The sequence below is a fragment of the Zalophus californianus genome, chromosome 8, assembly GCF_009762305.2.
Source record: "Zalophus californianus isolate mZalCal1 chromosome 8, mZalCal1.pri.v2, whole genome shotgun sequence".
Lineage (NCBI taxonomy): Eukaryota > Metazoa > Chordata > Mammalia > Carnivora > Otariidae > Zalophus > Zalophus californianus.
Window position 1 is genome coordinate 117,395,345 of NC_045602.1, and position 27,421 is coordinate 117,422,765.

At 54.1% G+C, this 27,421-nt stretch overlaps 1 protein-coding gene across 4 annotated transcripts in view; it reads left to right on the plus strand.

Annotated features, from left to right (window-relative positions):
* Window positions 1-27,421, plus strand: part of DLGAP4 (DLG associated protein 4) — a 192,913-nt gene that overhangs the window by 109,962 nt on the left and 55,530 nt on the right. For 2 of the 4 annotated variants that reach the window (XM_027620688.2, XM_027620687.2), the window contains exons 3-7: window positions 128-1,199; window positions 3,882-4,123; window positions 6,544-6,658; window positions 9,357-9,407; window positions 12,120-12,360. In XM_027620688.2, coding sequence (XP_027476489.1) covers window positions 201-1,199; window positions 3,882-4,123; window positions 6,544-6,658; window positions 9,357-9,407; window positions 12,120-12,360 — 1,648 coding nt within the window. In that variant the 5' untranslated portion in view covers window positions 128-200. Of the gene's footprint in view, window positions 1-127; window positions 1,200-3,881; window positions 4,124-6,543; window positions 6,659-9,356; window positions 9,408-12,119; window positions 12,361-20,153; window positions 20,174-21,156; window positions 21,219-27,421 lie in introns of those variants that run through there. The other 2 variants (XM_027620690.2, XM_027620691.2) reach the window with 2 other exon arrangements.

A 27,421-nucleotide genomic window follows, 5' to 3' on the forward strand; every position in this document is an offset into this window, starting at 1 on the left:
TGTTAAGGGTAGGCCAAGAGTCTTCAGAAATCCTCCCCATCCTGAGATCTGTGGGGGCCTGGGTGACATTCCCAGCACCCTGTCCCCTCCAAATTCAGCTGATTTCCTCTCTGTTTTTTCTCCCCAGGATAGCTGCCGCCCGGGAGACGCAACCCGGGCGCCCCACTAGGGCAACGGCCCCTGCCCTGAGGGCCGGGATCATGAAAGGCCTCGGTGACAGCCGCCCTCGCCACCTCTCCGACAGCCTGGACCCACCGCATGAGCCCCTGTTTGCAGGGCCTGATCGCAACCCCTACCTGCTATCGCCCACGGAGGCCTTTGCCCGCGAGGCTCGATTCCCTGGCCAGAACGCTCTGCCTGGGGATGGTCTCTTTCCACTCAACAACCAACTGCCGCCTCCAAGCAGCACCTTCCCCCGCATCCACTATAACTCCCACTTTGAGGTGCCAGAGGAGAGCCCCTTCCCCAGCCATGCCCAGGCCACCAAGATCAACCGGCTGCCTGCCAACCTCCTGGACCAGTTTGAGAAGCAATTGCCCATCCACCGCGATGGCTTTAGCACGCTCCAATTCCCCCGTGGTGAGGCCAAGGCCCGAGGTGAGAGTCCTGGCCGCATCCGCCACCTGGTCCACTCGGTCCAGCGGCTCTTCTTCACCAAGGCGCCCTCACTGGAGGGCACGGCAGCCAAGGTCGGTGGCAATGGCAGCAAGAAAGGTGGCCTGGAGGACGGCAAGGGCCGGAGGGCCAAGAGCAAGGAACGGGCCAAGGCTGGGGAACCCAAACGGCGTAGCCGCTCCAACATCTCGGGCTGGTGGAGCTCTGATGACAACTTGGATGGCGAGGGTGGCGCCTTCCGCAGCAGTGGCCCAGCCTCTGGGCTGATGACGCTCGGCCGACAGGCGGAACGCAGCCAGCCACGCTACTTCATGCACGCCTACAACACCATCAGTGGGCACATGCTCAAAGCAGCCAAAAACAACACCGCTGAGCTGACTGCCCCGCCACCCCCACCCGCACCCCCAGCCACCTGCCCCAGCCTTGGGGTGGGCACCGACACCAACTATGTCAAGCGGGGCTCCTGGTCCACTCTGACCCTCAGCCACGCCCATGAAGTCTGCCAGAAGACCTCAGCCACCTTGGATAAGAGCCTGCTAAAGTCCAAATCCTGCCACCAGGGTCTAGCCTACCATTACCTGCAGGTGGGTCCCTCCATGATTAGGGGTGGGGTAAGAAATATGGGGAGGGCACCTGTTCTGAGACTCAGCTGTACCACAGATTTACTTGGAAAGTCGCTTCATTATGGGCCTCTGTGAATAAACACCCGTGAAATGGGTATCTGGTGGTACTTGCTAATAAGGGGATTCCTTCCACTGGTCATGCTTTCAGCGGACATTGATTAGGGTTCTTCTGAGCCCAGCCCAAGAGTAGGAACTAAAACGTGTACCTGCCCTCTAGAGGACAAATCTGGAAGCTGTGCCCTCCACCCTCCTCATAGGACCGATTGCATGGCATTCTAAATGCCAGCCTCCTGCCTGCTACCCCCACCAGACCAGGGGCTCCTTGAAGACAGGGACCACATCTGACGCAGCTGTGTGTCCCTAAGGCCCAGGACAGGGTCTGGCAGAGAGGAAGTGCTCAGGAAATGTGAGAAGAGAGAGGGCCAGAGGAACAGATGGACATTTAAGTGAACAGAGCTAGAAATAAATAAGACAGAGCCCCAATTATCAGGATGCTGGGAGAGAAAGATGCATGAACGGATAGTCATGTCAGTGTGAGCAGAGTGTGATGGAGATCAGCATGGAGGGCTGTAGGAGGCCCTAAGCCAGCTTGGGGGACTAGCTTTCTCCTTTCAAGTGTTAATGTTTACTGAGGCACTTAATATGCACTTTGCAAAGCCACACTCCTGGAAATTGGCAGAAGGCTCAGAGACATCTCTGTTGCTACACATCCCCCTGGGGCCCTCAAGAGCAAAGCCCGGGGTTATGAACTGGGTGCAGTTCCTGGGGGCAGAACCCAAGCTGTGGGTGGAAGTTACAGGAAGCAGATTTCAGAACCCACCAAGATGGAAGGGGCTGCTTCTGTAGGTAGTGAGCGCTACATCCTGGGGGGTAGCCCAGCACAGTCCTGGCCAGCCTTTGGGAACACAGATGCATTTTGAACCAGATGAACATCAAAGTCTGACAAAGCCCTGAGTTCTTGTCATTCTATATAAAAATTCCAAAGACAGTGAGACTATGGGGGGAAAAGCTATTTTTTTTTCAATAGGAGGAAAATGGAAATCTAGGCAGTATTTTATATATTTAAGGCTTTTGTGGCTCTCAATCCAGTTCTTTGGTTTAGAAACATCAGAGAGGGTGGTGTGTGACCTGGCTTCCTCTCAAAATGGTTTGGTTTGGTCTGATCATGTGAAAATGCTTCAGAAACACCATGAAAGGGTGGCCCTGCAGGCTCTGGGGTTTGTGCTATCTGCTTGGGTCATGGGAGGTGGGTGGGTGGGGTGCTGAGGTAGCAACAGGTTTTAAGCAGGAATATCGAAGGCCACCTTCCCAAGGGACAGGTGAAGATAGGGAAGATGGACTAGCAAATGGTTTGGGAGGTAGAATGTGTGGGCCTTAGTGACTGGTTGGGCAGTTAGCTCAGGGGGCGGGGGTCCTGGGGTGGGAATCCCAAACTGGGACCGTCCCTCAGCCGAGAATTGGCCACTGGCAATACGGGCACCTGGAAGGAGGTTGTATCTGTGTGGATGTGATTCTGGGAGTGCAGTTTGCATGTGGTGAAGAATAGCGATGCTGTATACACCGAGAAATGTGTGTCGCCCAGGCATCTGTGGTGAAGTGTGTAGAACCTAGCAAGGGTTGTGCACTCTGTATGTGTTGAGGCAAAGACACAGCGAGGTGCGGGACATGCTGCCGTGTGTCCGCAGTGCGGTGTGTTCGTGAGGAGGGTGTTGAGTATGCTCTGTGTTCACGTTGTATACTTGTTGAGGGGCATGCAGTGATGAGTGCCTGCTGGGGGACATGTCCTTGGGGAGATGGGGGGTGGGGGAAGGTACGTTTGCTCTCTGAGATGTGTGTACATGGCAAGGTGTGTTCGCTCTGTGCTTGGGCTGAGGGACCTTGTAAGTGCTAAGATGTGTGAAATCTTTCATCGTGAGGTGAATGTCCACTGTGTATACATGTCAGATGGGAAAACAGCCCCTTTTCCAGGTCACTACCTGGCTGCCAGACCCCCACCAGTCTCTGCACCCTGTGCCTGGGCTTACCCACTAGTAAGGGATACAGGTTGTCCATTGGCTCCAAGGACCCACCCGATCTACTGATGTGCTGGCATCCTCTGACCAGTCCGCCCTGCCCCCACCCCCATCCTAGGACAGGATCTTGGTGCCAGGTCTGAGGGCCTCAGTCTGGTCTGATGTTCTCATCTGTGTAGTGGGATCATAAGCCATCCTCTAAGAGCAGGGTGACGAGATGGGAACACAGTGGGTACTCAGAAAAGGAGCTGCAGTGAACACCCACTGTGATCTTACAGCCTGGCCCGTTTTGCTGGGGCACACCCAGCCTGGGATCCGTGGAGAAATCTGAGGTTTTTGAAGAGGGGCAAGGATTTGCTTAAGGCCACCCAGTGAAGCTGTGGCAGAGCCGACTCTGGAACTCAAGTGTCCTTCCCAGCCCGGGGCTCTGCCCTGCTCCTGGGTGGCTTCAATGGCAGTACCCAGCACGGAAGGCTGAAACCCTCCGAGGCGGGGAGCCGGGGAGCTTCAGGGTCCGGAGCATCATTCTCCAGATGTTGTGCGCGAGGATGGGCGGCCAGCGGCGCGCTGAAAGTGTGCGCTGCCCCCGATCCCTCCCCACCGTCGCTGAGGTCTGTCCACCCATCCTCAGGTGCCCGGCGGCGGCGGCGAGTGGAGCACCGCGCTGCTGTCCCCGCGCGACGCGGACGCCGCGGCCGAGGGCCCCATCCCGTGCAGGCGCATGCGCAGCGGCAGCTACATCAAGGCCATGGGCGATGAGGACAGTGATGAGTCCGGCGGCAGCCCCAAGCCCTCACCCAAGACGGCCGCGCGGCGCCAGAGCTACCTGAGGGCCACGCAGCAGTCGCTGGGAGAGCAGAGCAACCCCCGCAGGTGAGCGCCCCGCCCCGCTTACTAGAGCCCCGCCCACAGGCTAGCCCGGCCCCCCCGGAGCCCCGCCCCCGGGGAGAGCCGCTGCGAAGTCCGAGTCCCGTCCCAGGAGGTCTCCGAAGTCCCGCCTGCTGGGAGCCCCGCCTACAGGCTTACCAGCTCATTGGAGGCCTCCCCGCCCCCCGCACGTGAGCTCTCCCCTGGGAAAGCCTCCTCCGCTGTCACAGGTTCCGCTCACTGGCAAGGCTAGTCCATAGGTGAGCTCCTCACAGGCGTGTCCCACCCCCGGGAGCCTCGCTTTCCTTCCCTCCGGCCCCTTAGGAAAGCCCCGTCCCATAGGTGAATCCTGCCCTACAGCCTCAGATCCAGGTGAACCCGGGCTCCCAATAATCCAGTCCCCCTAGGTAAACCCGACTTTAGGTTAGCCTTCTCCCTGAGCTCCTCGTCCTTAGGTTGGCCCCTTCCTTTGACGAGTTGACTCCGGAGAGCCGCGCCATTTGGTGAACCACCCCATAAGCCCCCCCAGTTAAGCCCTGACCACCGGTGAGTCTCATCCTTTGGTAAACAATAAGGAGAGTCTCTCTGGAGTGATTGGCCCTGCCCACAGGAGCCACATCACCAGGTGAGTTCCACACCCACAGGGGAACTGGGCCAGGGAACCCTCTTCAGGTTAGGAGAACCCTGCCCCTAGTGATCCCACCCACTTGTACCAGCAAGGTACTTGCTTTCCAGGGAAGGCCAGAGCCCCCTCTGCCCTTGGCCCTGTAATTGATCCCTGTGGTGAGCTCCTAGACTGGGGAGGAGGATGTATCCAGAAGTCAAAGAGAGATAGACAGCCTTCACCTGTCCTGTCACCCTGCCTGGAATTCCACCATTCAAGCCCTTTCCTGTTGCTTTAAGACTTGGAAGAGTTAATGAAAGTATGAACAAATGAGATGCATGCACACAGAAAACAACAATTAAAATGCTAGAGAAAGGTGAGACTTTCGCATGCAGAAATCACCACTGGGATCAGAACAGAAAAGAATGAGAGGGGGGAAAAAAAAGTTACAGAAAACCCATCATCAAGTACAAAACAGGTAAAACTTAGGAGGGAATCAAAGTCCTTTGAGGAAAAGAAACAAAAGCAAGTCAGAAACAAAAAGAAGCATTAAGGGAAACAAGCTTAGTCCTAATTCTTCAACTACTGGGGGCAAGAGCCGAGGCTTCAGGGAGGAGGGGGCCTGGGAGGGACTACGACAGGGGGAAGAGAGCAGGTAGGGTGACAGAGCGCTGAGGCAGAGGGGCAGTGTATTCCGAGAAGCCTGGAGTCCCCTTGCCACAGGGATTTGCTTAGGGGGTTTACAGTGGGACAGAAGGCAGGGAATGGCCTCCAGCTGGGAATTCAGGACACCACTGGCCAGTCCCAGGTCCGTCCCTCTCTGAGCCTCAGTTTCCCCATCTTTAAGTGAGGGGGCTAAGCTGCATGATCTCTAAGACCCCTTCTAGTCCTGGGAGGCTGCATTTCCATGAATGACCAGTGGGCACTGAGGTGGGAAGGGAAGACAGGACCCAGGCCCAGACCTTGAATGAGAGGAAATAAATAATAATAATAGTATCAGTAGTAATGGGCACCATCTGTTAGCACTTGCCGCACTCTGGGCTCTGTGCCTGCCCCAGTGCACTTTAGTGTGATTCCCGAATCCTCCTCATCACAGCCCCACGCAGGCAGGCACATTGTCACCCCCGCTTTGTAGGTGAGGAAACGGAGACATAGGCAAGGGATCATGACTTGCCCAGGGTCACCCAGTGAGGAGGCTCCATTCCAATCCAAGCCCATCTATGTCAAGGCCTGAGCTGTTGGGTGCTTGTCTCTTAACCCCAGAGCAGTGGTGAGGGAGAAACCCAGGGTCAGGTAGATGTGAGAAAAATTGAAGAGCAGGGGCCATGAGAAGTGCTGAGTCTGGGGGGGCCTGGTGGAAGCTACCTGGATATCGTGTTGAAACCGATGCCCTTTGGGCAGCTCTAGCCTGAGATCAAGGCCGTGAGCCTTGACCTACCTCCTCTGTCCGGGCATCGGATTTGCCCCAGACCTGTGGGGGAGGGGGCTGTAGCATTGGGCTGGTGTGGCCTGCCTCCTTGGAAATGGTCAAATGGTCAAAAGTGAGCTTGTGCTGCCACCTCGTGGCTGCAGCGGACATGACATGTGAGGATCACCCCACCCACCAGATTCAAGCCTCCCAGAGCTGGGAGCTCTCCCCTTGCTCAGTGTCCCCGACCTGCCCACCCCGTCCCCCCGCCCCCCGGACACTGCGCAGTCTGGCAGTGGCTTCTATTTTTCCCTCTGCCACTGGATGGTCTTGGCCAGTCTTTCCCCCTCTGGGCCTGTTTCTCAGGCTGAGCAATGGGTGGGCTGAGCCCTGTCTGCTCCCCACCCTCACCAGGAGTCTGGACCGCCTGGATTCAGTGGACATGCTGCTGCCCTCCAAGTGTCCGAGCTGGGAGGAGGACTACAACCCGGTCAGCGACAGCCTCAACGACTCCAGCTGCATCAGCCAGGTGAGGGTGGCAGCTAGCCAAAGTCAGTGGGCTTGGGAGATCCCCAGCTCTCACCCAGGAGGGCCCCAGGGCGAGTGGTCCCCAGATGTCTGCACTGTGCTTCTGCTTGGTCTTTGTTCCCATAGCTGCCTGTGTACGTATGTCTGTCTTACTGACCGTCCTGTGGCTGGAGAGCGGTCACAGGGCCTGACATGCCATAGCCTGAGCTGAGGGCCCCGAGGGAGGGGCCGCAGCACTGCTATAGACCCAGGAGCCCTGCAGAGAGGGAACTGGAGACCTGAGCTTGAGTCCAGTCTTGTCACTGAGAGTATGAATCCAGGACAAGTCACTCCCTCCCTGAGCCTCAGTCTCCTTATTTACTCAGAAGGGTGATAATTGTGAGGAATTAAGGAGGTAGGAACATAGTGTTCTCAGCAAAGGGTAGCTAACTTTATGGTTGGCTAGTCCTGGGAGGACTAGGAGCGTTGTGAGGAATTAAGGAGGTAGGAACATAGTGTTCTCAGCAAAGGGTAGCTAACTTTATGGTTATTATTGTTATCTTGCTGTATGACCTTGGGTAAGTTTCTTCTCCACTCTGGACTTCCATGTCCCACAGGCTCAGTAGAAAGTCAGGATTTCAAGGTCCAGACGCGTCTGCCACTAACAGCAATAAGCATGCTGTGCTGCACTTTTCATTCTCTTAACTCCCAGCTCCTTGAAGCCACATCGGGGGGCGGGAGGGAGGTGTGCTTCTTATTTATATCCCCAATTCACAGATGAGGAAACTGAGGCTCAGCTGGTGCGCTCACACAGCAAGGAGGAGGCAGAGCTGGGCAGAGATCCAGAGCTGTCAGACCTACACCTGGACCGCAGCCCCTGCCATGTGCACAGTACTTTAGGGCTTGCAAAGGGAGGACCAGCCATGTTTCGAGGGCTCCCCTATAACGTGGATGGGGAGATGAGGCCCAGAGAGGGCAACACCTGCTAGGAGTAGCAGAGTGGGGCAGTGGAGGCACCCCGTGCGGCCCCAGCCTCCTTTCTGGGCAGGGACAGGCCCCAGGTCCCACTGCACGTAGCCCCATGGCCCGGGCTAATGCGCTGCTTAGCACTGAAAGGCTTTCGGATCCCAGCTCCTCACCACTCCGCTGTTCCTGGCCCAGCCGTAACAACCCCCCTTGAGCCCCTAGCACTGTCCTCAGCACTCAGCACTGTCGTTCCCAGACCAAGGAGACTGACCTCAGACATGGGGAGGAATAGAGCACCCCAACCATGGGACTCTGTCCCTGCCACCCTCATGCAGGCCCCACCAAGTCTCCTGGCCTCCAGGCCTGCCACCTGCACTCTGTTCCCAACGGCCAGAGGAAGCTTTGTGAAGGATGGAAGGCAGATCACACCATGTCCCTGCTGTAAACCCTCCATGGCTCCTGCCTGCCCCCAGTGAAAGCCAGACTCCTTACGCAGCTGGGTGCGGGCCTGCCTCCCTCTGACACGAGATCTCAGACGCTCTGTCACGTGTCCTGCTCCAGCCACACCTGCCTCCTTTCTGCTCCTCACACACCTCACACACCTTGCTGTTTCCTCTCCCAGGAGCACCCCTCTCTCAGATCTCTGCTCAGCTGGTTCTTCTCTGTGTTTCGGTCTTGGCTCAAATGTCACCTCAGGGGAACCTGCCCTATCACCCGTCGAAAGGTCGAAAGGAGCCCTCAGGACACCATTCCCTTATCCTGCTTGATTTTCTTGACAACACTATCACTGTCTGGAGTTATATTTGTTTATTTACTTGATGTCTGTCTCACTCTTAAGACCGGGAGCTCCCCGCAGGTGGGGACCTTGCTGTGTGGTTCCTTGTCCTCAGCCCGTGGCACAGGGCACATGGGTGCCTGCTGAATGGATCGCTGCGCCCCCCCGCCCGTGTCTCCTATCCTGCCACGCTCTCTTGTCTCTCAGTCTTCTGTCTTTGTATCTGTCTCCCTCTGTTTTTCTCTCCCCTCATTCACATTTTTATCTGACTCCCTCTCGTAGGTCCCATATCCATGTTTCTCTCTGAGTCTTTCCCTCTCACATACCCCATTTTCACCTCTGCCTGGCCCTGGCATCTGGAACACTGTGCTTTGGCTACACAAAAGGGTGCATGGAATCAGCCAGGCTGGGGACCCCAGCAGTCTCTGCCACTACCCTCTGCCCAGCCCAGCTCTCTCCTAAGCCAGGGTCCTCTGAGCCCTCAAACCCTCACCCCTAGAGGCTTGAGTGACCCGAGCCACATATGTGCCCCTAGAGTCAGAGATGTCCCAGCTCTCACTGTGTCTCTGAGGCCTTGACTCCTGCCAGGAGGAGCCCCCCTCCCACCAGGCACTGGACTATGTAGGCCCTGACCAGGGAAGAGAAGGCTCTGGGCTCTGGAACTAATCTGTAGATCTGGGGGGTGGGGGCCTGCCTGCCTAGGTGAGAGGCAGCAGACAGGGCATGTCCCAGGGGCCAGACCGAAAGAAAGAAGCATAAACAGCAGATTACAAAGCCTTGGTAGCACCCAGCCCCTGAAGGAGTGAGCCTCCCATCCCTGGAGGAAGCTAAGTGAGACTTCCTAGCAGACTAGGCCTCAGCCAGTCTGAGGAGGACGTTAGCCCAGCCAGCCACTAGTTCTCTTGCAGCCGAATCTGAATACCCTACCCCAGCCCCCAGCCTCGGTCTCCCCATAACCCTCCGCCTCTCTTTCCTGCAGATTTTTGGACAGGCCTCCCTGATCCCCCAGTTGTTTGGCCATGAGCAGCAGGTCAGTATGCTTGCCATTCTCTCGTACCCCAATCCCAGAGTCCAGGGCTAGGTCTGAGGCCTGGCACCTTAGTGGTCCCAGCCCCTGGCCCCAGCAGGTGCCAGCAGAGCCAGTGCCAGGAAAGGCACCATCCTTGAGCACGGAGTCGAGGCTCACGCTCTGCCCTGACCTTTCCCTCACTGACCTTTTCACTTCACTTTTCTGCACCTCAGTTTCCTCTTCTCAAAAATGGGAAAGAATGGGCTAGGTCCTATGGATGGGGCAAGAAATAATCCCAGGGTAAAGGAAAGTGGACCCTGGGAGTCTTCTAGCTAGGGAGACTTTTATTTGGACACGTTGGCAGCTGTGGGCTAGTGGTATTGGCCTCCAGGTCCCAGACCCCAGATTCCCTAACTTTTCTCCTTTCTTGGGCTCCAACAAGACCTTTAAGGATGTTGGGGTGTTGGCATGAATGCAGAGACTTTTCCATTTTACAAAACTTGGTGGGGTGGAGCTAGTCCTGGCATGCCGGCTGTTTGCCCTAAGGGTGCCCCCTTCCTGGGCACACCCACTCTGCCCCGGAAGTGGCCCTCTCCTCCTTCCCAGCTCCAAGACCAGAACGAGATGCTGAAAGGGGCCCCAAGCTCATCCCCTCACTGTGGCCAGGAGTGGACAAGGGACCTGTCCAAGGGGCAAAACTAGGACTGGCCCCTCACCTCCTGATTCTAGCCATGGACGCCTCATGTGCCTGCCTTCCACGTTCAAGTCATAGTTCTTCTTGAACACAGTGTTCCAGAGGGTCTTTGGGGAGCCCACAGGGGGCCAGCTGACCTCTTCCTCTGCTAACTTCCACAGGCTTGTAGTAAGGATGTGATGTGCTAACATACAAAATTCCAGGGTGTTCCCTGCACACAGTAATTCCTCAGTGACACACATACCAACAGCTCTGACCAGCTGGCCTAACCTCCCAGAGCTCGGGAGCATCTTAACCGATACTTACAAATCCTTGTCCTCACCCTACGGAGCTTCCTTTAATAATAGGGACAGGTCACCAGGTGCTTATTCTCCTGACTCTGTTCTCAGCATGTGATATGAATGATCTCATTTAATCTTGACAACAATCCTATGAAATTTGGTCTCTAATTAGCCCTTATTTTATAGATGGGGAAACTGAGGCACAGAGCGGTTAAGTGACTTGCCCATATTCATACTGCAAGGAAATGATGGACCCAGGGTCGAAACTCTGGCAGTCCAGTTCCAGAACTGTGCCATGCCTGCAATCCCAAAGCAAGACCTCATTGCCCTTGGCAATCACAAGGGCCTCTCAGTGTACTTCAGGTTATAGCCGTGGAGGATAAACACCTGTCTCTTTCAAACCTACTCCAAGTAAATGTTGGGTATGTCACATGGCCTACATTTTAATTTATCAGTGTTGTCCGAAAGAACTTTGTGTGAAGATGGTTATGTTCTGTACTACACGCTGTCCGTAAGGTGGCATAAGCAAGTGAAACGTAGCTAGTGTGGCTAAGGAACTGAATTTTTTGTTCAATTTAAATTAATTTAAAACCTAAATAGCCACACGTGGTTAGTTGCTACCATATTGGACAGCACAAATTTAGACCTTTCCAAACACATATGCTCCAAATTGGGTGATGATCCATCTAGTCATTTTACCTGATGCAGTTCCAGGCATTTCATTTAGATAGGAAACACTGACCCAGAGGATGGTGATAGTCGGAGGTCACACAGGCAGAGCTGGCCCCAGGCACAACTCCATCTTTCCTCCACATGGTGCTCAGTCAACTTCTGCCCCCTCCCTTCTTGCCCAGGCCTCCCCTCAGGACCTCCACTCAGTGTCCATCCTTTGCCCGCCGACTCCTCGGCTTATACTCTGTGGTCTCCAGTTACCATCATGACCTAAGACCTGGGTCATACAGACCCTTCCAGAACCCTTGGAGAGTATATGTATGGCGGGGCCCCGTATGCTGTCACACTCTCAGCTGCAGATCTGTAGGATCTTGGATGGCCATCTCTAGAGAGACACTTAGAAACCATCTAGATAGGGTTGAACTAGGTGTGAGATGACAAACAGTATGCATGTCACCATTCTCCATACAGCCCTTGACATCACTAATCAATCCTCACTGCCACTACCCTCGTTCCAGTTTTCTCTTCTCTTACCAGACTGTCGCATCAGCTTCATCTCTGGCCTCAGCCTCCGTTCCAGACTCCCTTCCCAACATTCATTCTGTACCCCAGGGCTAGACTAATCTTCCTTAAATTCATATTTGGAGTATCGATTCAGCCACTTCCTCACTGGGTACACCTGGCAAGTATCTTCCCCTCACTGGCCCTCAGTTTCTTTGCTTGTGAAAATAAAGGAGTTGGACCATAAGATGGTAAATATCTAGCACACCTACTGCCACCTCCCATTCCAACATTCAAGGTAGACATTACTAATTGATGAGAGCCTTCTTTGTGGCTGAATTCAGATGTGACCTCAGGATCTTATCAGTTGATCAGTTTGAACACATAAGATCCACTAAGTATCCTTAATAGTTTCTTTTGCGTTGTAGACATGGGAAAATTGAGGTCCAAAGAGTGAGATGTGAGGAAAGGGTGGGCTGACTTGAGCCCCCCACCGCCCCGACTCTCCAGCCCTGCCCCTACCAAGCATCCCATCCCTCCAGAGTGGGCGCTGCTGGCCCCTGACGCCCGCCTTTGCCCGGCTAGGTACGGGAGGCAGATCTGAGCGACCAGTATGAGGCAGCCTGCGAGTCTGCCTGCAGTGAAGCGGAGTCTGCAGCCGCCGAGGCACTGGACTTGCCGTTGCCCAACTACTTTCGCTCCCGCAGCCACAGCTACCTGCGGGCCATCCAGGCGGGCTGCTCGCAGGAGGAGGACAGTGTCTCCCTGCAGTCCCTCTCCCCTCCGCCCAGTACTGGCAGCCTCAGCAACAGTCGCACGCTTCCAAGTGAGTACTGAGATTGGGGGCGGGGGGTGTTTGTTTCACACAAGGGACCCCCAGGGACCATTCCTGGTGGACCAGATGTGGGGAATGCTGGGGAAGAATCCGTGGTGGGCCAGCCAGGGTTGGAGGGATAGTTAGGGGCACAAGCAGGAAGGCTTGAGACTGAACTTCCCACCAAAGGACAAATTGGAGCTCAAACGGGGGTCACAGAGGGAGATGTCATCACTGGCAATAGGGTGAGGGGGTCAGAGAGGGCCCCTGCTTTGGGATCCCGACCCTGGCTCAGAGGAGCCACCTGCCGGTGGGCAGGGCTTCCTGAAGCCGCACCTCCCTATTTGGATTAGTTCGCGTAGGCGAACCTATGGGGAGGTCAGAATCTGCAAAGAGGAGGATGGCGTCTGCACTGAGCCTTCTCAGCAGGGTGGGTTTGCAGGTGTCTCTCGTATGCACAGAGACATCCCTGTCCTTCCTGACTCTTGTTGTAAGTCCTCCGGTGACAGTCTATGCATGATCAGAGAAAAGGGGGAACCCCGCGTCACAGAGTAAGCCATGAAAACCAAGACCAGGGAAAATCATAGACTACTTCTGGTTTAGTAGAGAGAGCTTCACTCTTTCTCTGGCTAGCTAGTTTTCCTCTGGGAGTCTCAGTTTCCTCATCTATACACTGAAGCATAAGCCAGGCCCCAGAGAGTTCTTGGGGAGATGAGATCAGGGAGTGTTCAGGCAGGGCCTTGCACATGGTGGGAGCTATTATTGTTGCTTCTCAGACATGACTCCGACTTTCCTGGCAGTCAGAAGCAGTTGGGATTGGATTGTTGTAGGAAAAGAGACATGTTTTGAGTGCTCAGTTGGTGTTTGATGTAAATAAATGAACTTGAATCCTATGCATATTCTGTACAAAGGAAATTAGTCTATCGAATGAATGAACTTGCCTCTGCAGGGGGCAGAGCAAGAAACGACTTTGTCGCCCTATTGTCTTTCCAATCCTGGGTGATTTCTGGGCAGATCCCTGAGCTTTTCCAGTCACTTTTAGACCGTAAGGAATAGTCTCATTTTTAGGTGTTAAGAGTCAAGTCTGGCCTCACTGCAAAGCTTCAGTCTTACCAACCTCAGATCTCATGCTTCTGCAGGTAGAGCCTGACTCGGGCTCTGAAGCCCACAGGAGGAGCTGGGCATGGTGGTCATTGTCGGCTCTGTCCCTTGTTCCCTAGTGGCCATTTCTGGTCCGTCAAGGTGGCAGGGGAAGGTAGCCAGCACAGGTGTTGTCCGATGTCGGGACTTCCTGGATGCCCGAAGCCACATGCTGGCTCTCTCTGCTAAGTGATGCTTTCGGAGGGCCTCACGGTGCCTCCTTCCCTGGCACAGGGAACCCACTGCTTCTTATTCCCCCTCTGCATCTCCATCTGCTGGTCCCCCTCCTCCCCACTCAGCTTCTCTTCGCTAAGGGACTTGGCCTTGCCGGGCGGGCAGTCAATCCTCTGATGACAACTCCAGCCTTACTTTCTTCCTTGACTCCCATTCTACCTGTGTGACAAAGAGGCCCTGGCCCTGGGGAGCTCTGGAAGTATGGGCTTCTATGCTAAGGCCTTCTTCTAGACCTGCTGTCATGGGTAACCCTGCCAGTCTCTATTTTAGAGGTCTCCTAGCAGATGCTGAGGCCCGGTTCTAGGGCCTCCAAATCCAGGGCATCCCTGCCAGGCTCTCCCAGGCACCCTGCTACGGTCCCCCTAGGAGCCTCAGATAAGGGACCAGATTCCCCCTATCATCAAGCCCGTGAGATGTTCTCTAAGCATGAGGTGGGCCGGCACTTTTCTCCAAATAGACACTCATCCTCTAATCTTTCCCAAACCAAATCACTCATGAATGGACTAAGGATGGGTCATGGGCTACATGTCCCAGAACTGCTTGGGTCCCTGTATTGATCAGCTATTGCCACAATAGTGCTGCATAACAAAGAACCACAAAATTAGTGTAATACAACAATTAACACTTATTTCTTGCGCCCACATTTGTGGGTCAGCTGGAACAGTTCTGTCCCACATCTCTCTCATCATCCTCCTAGAACCAAAGGGTCCTCCCGGAATCAGTGACCCAACCAGGGCATGTTCTTTTCATGGTGATGGCGGAAGCACAAGAGAACAAGCCTAAGGACACAGGCACATTTCAAGGCCTCTACGTACATACTATCTGCTAAAATTCTATTGGTTAAAGGAAGTCATATGACTGAGCTCAAAGACAGGGGATGGAGAGGTACCCTCCTACCTTTGTGTAAGAAACTGTATTTTTATGGCAATGGTGTGGATACAGGGAGGGGTGAAAAGTTAGGGTTAATAATTGAATCTACTGTAGTCCACTCTCTTGGCCACATTTATTCATGTTCCTCTCACGTAGAAAATACACTTATCTGGTGCACATGGGTGGCTCAGTTGGTGAAGCATCTGACTCTGGTTTTAGCTCAGGTCATGATCTCAGGGTCGTGAGTGTGAGCCCTGCATGGGGCTCTGCACTCGGTGCAGAGTCTGCTTGAGATTCTCTCTCCCTCCACCTCTGCCCCTCCCCGTGGTGGTGCATGCACTCACATGTGCACACTCTCTCTCCCTCTCGTTCTCTAATAAATAAATAAATCTTTTTTTAAAAAAATGCACTTATCCTCAAGACCCCCAAAGTCTCTTCCAGTCATAACAGTGGGATCTCATGATTTATGTCGGGTCTGGATGTGGCTCCTCTTGATTGAGTAGCCTAAAATCTAAAAAGAAAAAGAGGTCAAAAATTCTATCAACCACACCCACCCCCAACAGTCTGTCCTGTATGGGTGATCCAGCACCTGGCTTTAAATATAGGGAGTGGGCCTCCAATTATTTCTCAGTTTGGGGGCTGTAGTCCAAACCAAGACACTCAAGAAAGTATCATGTAGCAACAATACCTCACACCTACTCAGACGTGTGCACAGGTTCACCTACTTACAGACATACATGAAGTTGTAGACCCTTAGACCTCTGTATATGAAAAGTTATAAAAACACATGCACATGGATATTCCCCACATGTGCACATATACACGTCATCTCTACATACACCTGCATACACACACACGTGTGTCTCTTTCAAGACTCATGCCCCCTCCACACCTGTGAGGAAATCATGCCTCTAGCAGATTAGAGCCACCAAAAAAACTCACCCCCAACATTTTCCAGGTCAGCCCCCCCTCAAGTCTCCACAGTGACCACTACATACTTGCTCGTCTCTCCTCCACCCTCCAAACCCCTCATGCTCAGGAGGTAAACCCACCTGCCTCACAGGGAAAACCAAAGCCACCAGATTTTCCAACCTGTGCCCAGAGCTGCAGCCGATCCATACGGTACCTTTGTGCTGGGTTAGGAAAGGGCACTCCCCCCAAGATACTTAATTGCCGTCTGTTGGAAAATTGTCACGATGTATGATTTTTTTTTAAAGATTTTATTTATTTATTTGAGAGAGAGAGAATGAGAGATGGAGAGCACGAGAGGGAAGAGGGTCAGAGGGAGAGGCAGACTCCCCGCCAAGCAGGGAGCCCGATGCGGGACTCGATCCCGGGACTCCAGGATCATGACCTGAGCCGAAGGCAGTCGCTCAACCGACTGAGCCACCCAGGCGCCCACGATGTATGATTTTTATTAGAACAAGGTCTTTTTCTGCCATCTGTCACAAATTTGTCGTGATAAATATGTAATTCAATTATGTCTGTATTGTAAACAGCACCCGCCCTGTATGTGGCATCCTTAATCAGTGAAAAACTTGCACAACCATCCATGGCAATGCTGCCCATAACGACCTCCCTCCATATAGACCCACACCAACACCAACACGCAGGCCCACCCTATCTCAGCCACTGTTGCCCCGCAGGGGTCACCCCTGCTCAGAAGGCAGCCTCCTCTCCTCAGCTCTGTCTCCAGGAAGTGAGAAGTCCAGGCCCCAGGTACACACACACCCCTAGGGCTGTTCTGAGCCTCCAGGTTGCTGAGGGGTATGAAAGCTCTTTGTCACTCGCACGTGGGCACATATGGACTCAGGTCATATGCAGGCAGGTGGGTGGATGTGGGCGAGGAGGGGTTATTGAGGCAGTGAGAGCCCGGAAGGGGAGGGCCTCTCTAGAGTGGCCATGGGCAGAGCCTGGAGCTGCCCACCCACCCACCCACTTAGAGCTCACCAGCTTCCCAGCTGCCAGGACCGCTGCCACCACTCCTCTCTCCCCCTCCCCCCTTCTGACCCAGATTCCACATTCCAGAAATAGCTCTGGCAGGTGACTGGCAGGCAGGGTCAGCTCCAGCTCGGATGGTGGGGGAAGCAGCTTGGCTATATATATGTGCCCCTCCCAGCCAAAGGGCCCACCTGGAAGGGGCCACAGGGGTGCCATCACCCTACAGTCGGCCCCATCCTGCCTCCTTTCACCCTCTGGGAAAGAGAAGAAGAAGAAAGAACGAAGAAGACTCTCCCTCCCACTCCCTCCCTCCACGCAGCTCCCATCAGTGCTCATTCTCCTCTCCTCCCTCCCTTTCACTATCCCTTTCTTCCAGCTTCTTCTGCCCTCTCTCCCACCTCCTTAGCCTTTGGTCTGCCTCCATCAACGCTGTTCCCCCCACAGCCCCCCGCTTCCTCCCCTCCCAGTTTCTGGCCATCCTCCCTCCCTGGCCTCCCCTTCTGTGTCTCTCCCACTCTCTCTGAACCACAAGGGAGGCTGTGGCATCACCCAGGGGCCTGGGTGGCACCCCCCACCCTGCAGCTCCTGCCAACTGTGCTCTCTGTACCAGCACATGATTCCATGTGCATGTGTGTTTACACACACGCACATAGACACACACCAGGTTACACACCAGGTGACACACACTGAGGGGCTCTCCCTGCAGTCCTTGAAGCTCTAGGCTGAGCTGGGATAGGTTCCTGGCCTGGGATGCACATCTGCTCTTTGCTCAGGAACCCTGAGATCTAGTTTCCTCTCTCCTGTGTCACTCTGGGGGGTTCCAGTCCTCCCTATGCTTCAAATTCTCCATCAATGTTGTGACGCTTGAGTTTGAGGACCCTCTTCCCCACTCAAATACTTCCCATCCAAGTCATCCTCTGGGTCCCTTCTTTGTCCCCTCCCCTCTCCCCCAGAATGTTCCCAGTTTCTCCTCTGATTCACTCCCTCCTCCACAGAGGAAGGGAGGCTGACAAAATTCCAGTAAGCAGTCAACGGTCAGGTCAGCCTTGTCCCCCTGCAGCCCTCCCCCAGGCCTAGCCCTCCACAGTCTCTGATTATTACACCATGGGTTCCTGTCAGAATGAACACTCCAGTTGCCAGAGTGTCAGGGCTGAGAGGAACCTCAAAGACCATTGTGTCCAGAGATTGCAAATAGACTTCAACTCCTGTGTTCATCTCCGATCCCTGGAGCCCAAGACTGAGATTTAGTTAAGCAGAAAAGTGTGCCACCATCGACTGGTGATGTCTGCTGTGGCCAGAATATTTACATATATCTGACATTCCTGAGTTAACCCAGTTTAACCTCACATACATATGCATATACACATGTGACACAACTCTTTCAAAGAAACTACAGCCTAGAGAAGGTGAGTGTCAGGTCAAGGTCACCCAGTTAGTAGGTCAGGGAGCTATTTCCCATCTGGGTCTGCCTGACTCCTAAGCCTTGAGTTTCCCATTATCCTGTGGGCAGGGGAGCCATCCAGGGTCTGGTAAAGAGGTATGGCATGGCTACAAGAGTTTCAGGGAGAATTACATGGCAAGCTGGCCAGGATGGGTTGGAGGTCCAGGCAAAGCAGTGAGGCCTAGGCAGGGACCATAGAGTCAAAGAGTCATGAGAGGATCCAGGAGGCCTTCCCGGAGTGAGTGATGAGGGGTCAGAATTCCCTATTGCTGTACCTCTGCACAAAAGGCACTGAGCAGAAGGCAGGCTTCCTCCCAGGGCTCTACCAAGCCTTGGTCCAGGACATTCCTGGTTAATCAAGTGCCTACTGTGTGCCTAGTGCACAAATCATCACCCTTCTAAATCCTGTTTTTAGGCAGACCCATTGAGGCTTCTGGGGGAAATAATGACTGGGCTTAAGGACTGGTGGGCAGGCTATGAAGCCAGGATTGAGATTCATGAACAAGGGGCATGACTAAGGTCCTTCAGTGGAACCATGGAGCTCCTACTAAGTAGTGGTTAAGGACATGAGCCTTGCAATCAGGCTGCTCTTTCATTGGATAGATGCTTATTGATCACTTACCTACAGTGGGCCAGGCCATGCTCACCCGGGACGCATCAGTGAACAAAACAGAAACTCCTCCCTTCGAGGAGAGTGTATTCTGTTGGGGGTTGGGGGTACAGACAAAACAATAAATAACACATAGAAGCATATGGTTCTTTGGAAAATAGCCCAGAGCAAGGGGAAGGGTTGCAGCACAAACAGGATAGTTAGGGTAGACCTCGCTGAGAAACAGATGTTTAAGCAAAGACTTGGAGGAAGCTGGGGAGGTATGCCAGACAAGGAGGCGAGGTCCTGGAGCAGCAGGGTGCCTGGTGCACTGGAGCAGGGGCAGCGTTCTCTGTGCCTGGGGCCGAGCAAGACTGAGCATGGCTTGTCCTTAGGGGTGTCTTGAATTTTTTTAAATAAGTCAATTTAAAGATGAATGCTACGTGAATAGCACAGGTGTAGCACAGTGACTGTGAGTAGGACAGAGTAAGCTAATACTTTCAATGTGCCTAGCATAGTGTCTGGCATCGATATGGCTCAATAATCCTCGCTTTCTTTTGTTATTAGTATGCCTTTATACCAAAATCGCTACACTGGTATCAGAAACACTGTATCATCTTACTAAAATTCTTTTCTCCATTTTACATTTATTAATGAGATGCACAGAAAAGGTAAGGGACTTGTCTGTCACCCAGCAAGGCAGGTCAGGGAACAGGAGTTGGGTCTGTGGATAGCAGACCTACTATAGGTACAGCCTGGAGAGGTGAGGCCGTAAGGAAACGACTCAAGACCAGGACTAAATGAGAATGGAGAACAGGGCACAGGGAGATGCCACGAGACACGAAGGGAATGATTTATGGACTTAGGCAGCGCCTACTACACTTTGCCCTTCAGGGCACACTGAGTGTGCTGGTTTTATTTTTGCTGAAGAGGAATCAAAGGCTCAGGGAGGCTGAAAGAGCATCTCGTACAAGGTCACACAGCTCTCCAAAGGGTGAATCAGGATTCGAACCCAATCGGGAGGCCTCTGTCTGAGGACAAAAGGGAGGATGGAGCGGAGGGGACAACTAGAAATACTTAGGACGTAGAGTCCATATAGTACTTGAGGTCTAATTTGACCATGCAGGGTTGAGAGGACCAGCTCAGGATGCTTGCTGTGACCCTCAGTTTCCCCCAGTGACAGCGAGGTGTCGCCACGGTGAACCAGTGCGAACTCGCACCGCTCCTCCCACGGCACGGAGCATGCGTCCCGTTCCAGCTGGAACCGGTTTGGCGGGGCGGCTCGAGGGGCGGAGCTCCCAGTGCTCAGGCATGCGCGTGCCGACGTGGGCGCGCGCTCCCTCTCACCGTCAGTCGGCCTGGGCGTGGGCTGGCAGAGCGCGCCCAGCGCTTGCGCACCGGCCAAGCCGCGCGCGCGCGCGCGCCAGGCCACGTGCCGAGCGGGCTCTGCGCGTCCCCGCCCGCTCCGGGAGTCCCGGGAGGCGCGCGCGCGCGCGCGGCTGACGCGGGGGGCGGGGCGGGGCGGGGCCGGCGTGGGGCTTTAACACGGAGGCCCCGCCCCTCGGGCGTACAAAACCGGAGCTTCGGGCCGGGCCGCGTGAGGGAGGAGGGTGAGTGCCCGCCGCTGGCCGCAGCTGTCGCCAGCCTCGTCCGTCACTCCATCCGTCTGTCCGGTCCACGCCGTCGCCGCCGCCTCCTCAGCCCGGACGCCCGGGGCCCGCCCAGCGCCGCCCGGAGCAGCCGCGGCCCCGCAAGGAGACGGGCGCCGCCCCCGCCCGGCCCTGCCCCCGCCCTCCTCCCCGTCTGTCCGTCCGTCAGTCCACCCGCCCGCTCGCGCTTCCGTCCTTCTGTCCGGCTGCCAGCCTTCGGGCTGGTCTCCCCGCTCCGCCCGCTTTGTCTCTCCCGGCTCGCTGTCTCTTTGTCTCTGCCCTCGCGGTGCCTCACAGCCCCTCCCTCACTCCCCGATCTCGGGTCTCCCTCATAGCGCTCCTCTCATCCCTCGGAGCCTCCCTTTCTGGGCGCCCCCGTTCCTCGGGACTCCCCCTTCACGGTACCCCCCATCTTTGGGGGCCTTCAGAACACCGCCCTCCGCCACGGCTCCCCTCTGAGCTTCCCGCACATTCTTTGGGGGGGTCCTCCCATCTGTACCCTCAAATCCCTGTGGTCTTGCTCCTCTGTTAGCCCTCATTTCCTCGGGGTTTTCCCTCTCAGTGCCCCCCCATACACGCTGGGACCTCCGAGATCCTTGGGGTCTCTCTCCTTGGGACCCCCAAAAGCTCCCCAGCTCCCAGACTTAACCCCTCCCTGCCTTCCCTTGGTTTGTCTCCGTGGCTGTCGCTCCTTGTTCTCTCTCAGGCCTCCGTGGCCCCCCAGTTCTGGGGGTTGGGGGGTCACCCGCTTTGCTCTCCCTGCCTCTACCCTCACATCTGTCTCAGTGGTCTCACCACTTAGTGGCTCTTGTGCTGAAGGCCCCCTTTTGAGCCTGCTCCTTTCCCCAGGGTTCTCGGCCCCCTTGCTTTCTCTGCCCCTGATCCCTGTCTCCCCTGCTCTCTGCTCCCTTGTCTCTCCCTTTCCCCTTTTCTGTCTTTGCCAGTCTCTGGGTCTCTGACCCCCCTCTGGCCCTCATGGCTTTGTGTCTGGAGCTCTTGAAGCAATGTGAGTGGTGGGGTGTCCGGGTCGGGCCGGAGTCCACCCGCAGGCTGGCCGCGGCGAGGCTCCATGGGGTTGGCGCTGGGGCTAGGGCTGGCGCTGGGGCAAGAGGCTCTGGAGCCTCCCAACAAAGGGGCAAGGAGGGAGGGGCCAGGCCATCTGGCAGAGGTGGGAGTGGGGGGGCCTTTTTGCTCTGAGGCTTCTGCTTTAGTTGCTTGAGTGTGTGGAGAGTGCCACGGGCTGGACGTCCTGCCCGCTTGGTCCTGCATGGCCTGGCACTTTGTGATCGCTTGTGGGCAGGCCTGGGCTATTTTGGAGTTGGCAGGATGTGATATCACTTGGGCGTTTATTTAGACCCGGTTGGGGGTGGGGGCTGCGTTCTTGCCAACTTGAGTAATGAAATTTTGCAGGGGGGTGCGGCCTTTAGGCAGCTGGGCTGTAGTGTTTGTGGCAAGAACTTTGCAGGCCACCAGACTGGGCAGGTGAACAAGTTTACTGTGCTGCTTTGGTCTTGCTGAGACTCAGGATGAGGGGAGAGAGTCTTAATCTGACCACCCTTGACTATTCCGTTTGATGATCTAAGAACTCTGGGCCTTGATTCTGCCAGCTTCAAGCTGTGTCAGACCCTCGATCTCTCCAAGCCTCAGTTTCTCCATCTGTAAAAAGGGAATAATTGTGATAGTCTTACCAGGTTGTCATGAAAACCAAATGAAAGGTCCGTAGACATGCTTTGTGAAGTGTTAACTGTGTCTTTAAACTGAGCCCAAAGGGAAAGCCGCTTGTCCAGGGTACACAGCTAGTTCATGGCAGAGCTAGGACAGGGATCCAGCCCCAGGACTCCCCACAGATTTCTTTACCCTTTGCTCCATTATCACCTGATTTTTCAGGATTACAACTGCCCTTCCAGTGGGGCAAGGAGCAAGCTGTCCCTTACTTATGCCCTGATTCCTCTTTGTCAGTTTGTAAAGATAAGCAGGTGTGCATAGCTGGATGTCTGCTGGGAGACATTTGGATTTTCCATGTTCCATCCCATTGTTGTTTGAGGGTGGGCCCTGCGTGGCCAGTGGCACTTGGGAATAAGGTCGGTCAGTTTGTGGTTGTGAACCTCTGCTGCTTTTCCTGCTTCCCTGTAGAGTGGGGGAACAAAAGCCTCAGCTGGGAGAGGCTCCACAGACCAGGGTGGGGGTGGGAGTGGGGGTTGCCGTCAAGGAGCCTAGGATGTCCTAGAACTTTGGAGCAGGAGATCAGCTGTTGTAGCATCCTTGTCTTATGGATGAGGCCCAGAGAGGCCAGGGACCTATACAGGGTTGAGCAAGGACTCTTGGCCCTGTTCCATGGCACTGCCTCTGAAGAGGTCACTGTCAGGCTGGTGTCACTTGCCCACTGGTGTATAATGACAATTTCTAACATCCATTGACCTTTTACTATGGGTCCTGTGCTTGACACACTACTCAGACTGTGTGCAGTGGGGAGCAAGAAGGGCTTGGTCCTTGGCCTGGAAGTAGGGGCTTGGGATTCTGGTCCCCACATCTTACCACTCTCAGGGAGGCCACTTTCTCCTGGGCTTCAGCTTCCTTATCTGTAAAATGGGAATGAAAATCTTTGTCGTAAAACTGATTCTGAAATCATAGAATTCCTAAAGAAATTCTGTGAGGCAGAATGCCAGGGTTCTATTCCTGGCTATGCTAAGATGCAATGTGACTTCAGACAAGTGTTCCCCTCTCTCTGTATTTTTTTTTCTGAAAAGTGAGGGAGTTGGATAGCGTGGTCTCTTAGGTGCTTCCAGCTCTGACATTTCAGGATTCTGAGGTAACTCAAAGGCTACCCATTTGTACTTACATCTCACCTTACCTGTTAAAGGTGTCGCCTGATTATAGAACAAGAGGGAGAATGTGTTCAATGCTGCAGGGTGTGTGCTGATAGGAGAGACATCCTGTCTGGGCAGAGGGTTCAGAAAAGCTTCCAGGAGGAGGCAGTGTTGGAGTTGGGCCTCTCTATACCAGGCATGTTTGGCCTCTAATACAAACTGTTACAGAGAATAGAATTAATGTGGAATTTAGAGCCATAAACACCTGGTTTTAATTGGTCTCCATCATTCACTCCCTGTGTAATCTTGGGCAAGTTACTTTCTTTGGGCTTCAAGTTTCCTCATCTGGACTCAAGATAATCATATTTACGCTACAGGATTGTGGTGAGGATTAAGTGAGATTATATATTTAAAAAATACCAAGTACGCAGTAGGCACTTAATAAATATGAACTTTCATCTCCCAGTAATATCTGGATCACTTTTTTCTTTGTGGGAACAAGACAGACCCAGCTTCTCCCCGCCTCCCCCCCCTCCACCGACCCCCTGGTGCTGAGGTTCAGGTTACAAGGAAAGCACCTGACTGTTGTAGTAAATAACAGGAGTAATCCTCTAATCCCTCACTTGATATGTGAGCCATTGTGTAATCTGTCAGGTGCTTTCCTGGCCATTGTTCCTCACGACAGTCGTGGGAGGAAGTCAGAAACCACTGGAGTTCTCTCTGCTTCACAGGTGAATGGAGAATAGGGGGCCCAGAGAGGCACGAGGACCTGTTCAGGGTCCCATGGCATGCCAGTGTCGGGGTGGGCTTAAGCCCAGACCTCTTGACTTGTCTCCCACAGCTTTGCTCCAGATGTATTGCTTCTGTCTGGTAGCCTGCCCCTCAGGCCTCCTCCTCTAGTCTGGCATCTATTCTGTAGGGAGGGTTTGCTTGACATTTCCCCAGCCTCTGAGCTCATCCCAAACTTCAGTGGGACTAGCCTGAGGCTGGGCGGGGACTGAGTCACCACCTTCCCTGGCTTTCTCATCCTCAGCAGCTACCAGACTCACCCAGAGGGCCAGAGACCTGCCGGTTGTAGGACAACAGCATGGCAGGCTTTCCTTCCAGCAGCTCAGATTGGCTCAGGGATGTTTCTCCCTGGGCTTTTAGGGAAGGGCTGCAGTGGTGGCTCCCGAGGGATCTGGAAGGACGAGCAATACTGAACAGCTGTCGCCTGGCCTTTCCTGCTCCAAGCCTTTATCTGTGCTGTACCCTCCCCCTGTGGTACCTTCTCTTCCCTTCAAGGCCCACATTGTCAAATGCCACCACCTCCTCCAGGAAGTCTCTGATTGCTGCTCTTGAGTAAAACAGACTGAATTCTGTCCCAGGTCCATACTTGCTGAAAAGTGGTTGCTTCACCCCTCTGTGCCTCGGTTTCCTAATACATATAAAATTTAGGTTCCTTATCTTTGTAAAGTTTAGGTTCCATCCCCAAAGAGTCTCCTTTGGCAGATCTGGGGTCAGGAATCAACTTTACAAGTTCAGCCCTCTGGAGGAGTCTGATGCTGAGAACCTGTGGGCTGCACTCTGGGGAAGAGCTGAACTGAGAGTTTCCTGGGTTGGTATCACAGCTTGGCTTGTCCCCACTGCATGACCTTGGATTGATCAACTTTCTGCACCTCAGTTTTCTTTTGTCATATTGGGATCGAAATCCCTTCCTCACACGTTGCCAGGAGAATGAGAACTCCCTCGAGAAACGGGCACCTTTATGCTCTGCCACCGTTTACCAGGTGTCAGGGACTGTGCTGGATTATCTTGGTATCATTGCAGCAATCCCGTGATGCAGATACCAGTACTTTCCTCCTTTTATGGAGGAGGAACCTGGCTCCTCCTCATCTTTGTTGTGGGCAGGGTTGATTGTTTCCAGAAGCAAGTCACCCTTCCCTTGCTCAGCCCTGGCTGCAGATACCAGGCCAGGGTGAGGGCTGTGGAATCGAACACCTGGGCAGGAATGCAATCCAGTTGTCAACAGGAATTTAATGAGGTCAGTGAGGTGTGCAGTCTTATCGCCTCTCAGATTCCCGGGTTCCCCAGTCCTGGCTGTAGCTGCCTCCTCTCCCTCAGGTTGTGTTGGAATCAGCTGGTTCTTCACCCAGCCACTCCTGGGAACCAAGGCTCCCTTAAAGACAAATAATATATGTATTATACAGCTAAAAGATTATTGTTCCTTATTTCACAGTGAGGAAGCAGGCCCAGGTAAGGGGAAGGACAGGGATGTGCCTAGGATCCCAAACCAAGACCATGCCAGAGCTGGGCCAGAACCATAGCCCTGCCTGCCCACCTAGGTCTCCATTTCTGTGTATCACTGGCCTGGGTCAACCAGTGGAGAGTGGGAACACTGAGGTTTGGTTTGGCCAGTGAAGTTTCCTCACAGGACAAGAGCAGGAGTGGTCCCAAGTGTTTGGAGCTAGACTTGGCTCAGCCTGGAGCTGGTGGGGCTTGGAAAGCACTTTCTGAGGCTTGCCCTCCCAGCCCTGGGCCGGGCTCTGAGAGGATGGGAAAGAACAGACAGGGCCTCTGCCCCTGGGAACTTATGGTCTGACAAGGGAGACAAGGCCTACAATTATGAGAGACTGTGTGACAGTCTGTAATTAAGCGTCTGCTGAGGAAAAGCATTGTTTGAGAAGTAAGAAGTGAGTGTGTGCCAGAGGAAACAAGAGCCCTCTTGAAGGGGGCTTGATTTGCAGAGACAGAGGGTGGGGCTGACATTCTAGGGAATGGTTTGTGCAAAGGCAGGGGTGCGGAGGCTGGAAGGTAAGCATGTATTTAGGGAAATAGCGAGTAGACGGTTTTGCTGATGCATCAGGACTCTGGATGCAAAATCTGGGAGAGGCCAGGAAGTTGCAGGCAACATTGAACATCAGCTGAAAAGCAGAGGCTTTGGGGAGCCATGGAAGGTTTTACAGCAGGGGTAGCACAACTGGAGGAGTTTTTTTTTCAAGAAGGTGAATCGGGCTGGGTGAATTGGAATGAATGAAAATGATGACAGGGAGGAAGCTTCGCAAGCATCCAGATGAAAGGAGCGGGTGAGGTTTGGGTGGAGCCAGGAAAGGACAGCTGGGCTAGCAGAGGGTGCTGTGCCTCCCTCAGGAGAGCCCATTCAGGGGTTTGATGGGCGAGAGGGTGTTGCTGCTTTGGGGGAGGAAATAACAGTCTGAGCAAATTGCTTGTACACCTGCTCTCTGCCAGGGCCTCCATGGGTGCTGTCAGCAATCCTTACACCAAGCCCGACGCAAGTGGGCTTAACATCCCCCTTTTACAGATAAGGAAAATGTGGCTCAGACCCAGGGCTGACTCTCCGCGAACCCTGACTCTTCCCACAGTTCAGCTCTGCTTCTGGGAAAGGAAACTCTATTAGGGTCCCAGGAATAATAGCCTTCTTGCCCCTTGAATTGGAGGTGCACAAATACCTCCCCTAAAGCCTACAAGCCTTTACTTTCTAAAGATCTGGAAAGTTGGGACCGGGTGCCAGTTTAGAATTTCTTCAAGGTAGGAGAGTCAGGGAAGTGAGGGGCCTTCACATCATCAGTTTTACTCGCCAGGCTGTGAGCAGCCTTCAGAGTCAGACCTCATATGTGTCTAGTCCAAGAGTGGGCACATCCATGACTAGGTCCATTGGGATTCTCAGCCAGCTGCCACCGGAGAGGGTGTTCCCTTGCCCATCCAGAGGAATCAGCCACCCACAAAGACAGGAAGGGACTTGTCCCAAGTTGCTCTCGGCATTGGAGAGCCAGGTGATGGAGCGCAGTTCCCATTTTCCGGGCTGCAGCCAGGGATACCTCCTGGGCAGAGAGAAGGAGAAGGGAACTGGTACTTACCGAGTGGCTTCCATGGGAGGCAGCAAGGGTTGGTCCCAGTGTGCATGTAGGAAACTCATGGCTTGGCCATTCTCCTCTCTGTGTCCGCCTAAGCTGGGCCTTGGGTCATGAAGCAGAGCCACCACATGGAAGGCACGGCCTCAGCTCTGTGCATCCCCCCACCTTGCCTCCAGTAAACACCCCCAGGATCCATATGCCAGTCTACTTTGGCAGATGTTCTCTTAGCCCAACCGTATGCAAGGTAGGATTGTAACTGCACCCCTCTTCTTCTTACCAAAATCTAGACAGAGGCTTTAATGAGGGATTTTTGTGCTCCTTTCAATCAGACACAGCCTGAGAAAATATTCAGACATTGGAACAGTGGAGTAGAGTGGCCTGTACTGTCCCTTTCAAGTGTAATAGTTCATTTGAATAATGCTTTGCCATTTGCCTCATGCTCTCTCATAAATTTGACCATACACACGTATATTCATTTTTTATCTTATTTCAGCACATTGGTTCTGAATCCTTAGCATTTGTTTAGCCTAGTTTTGATTTGCAAAGCA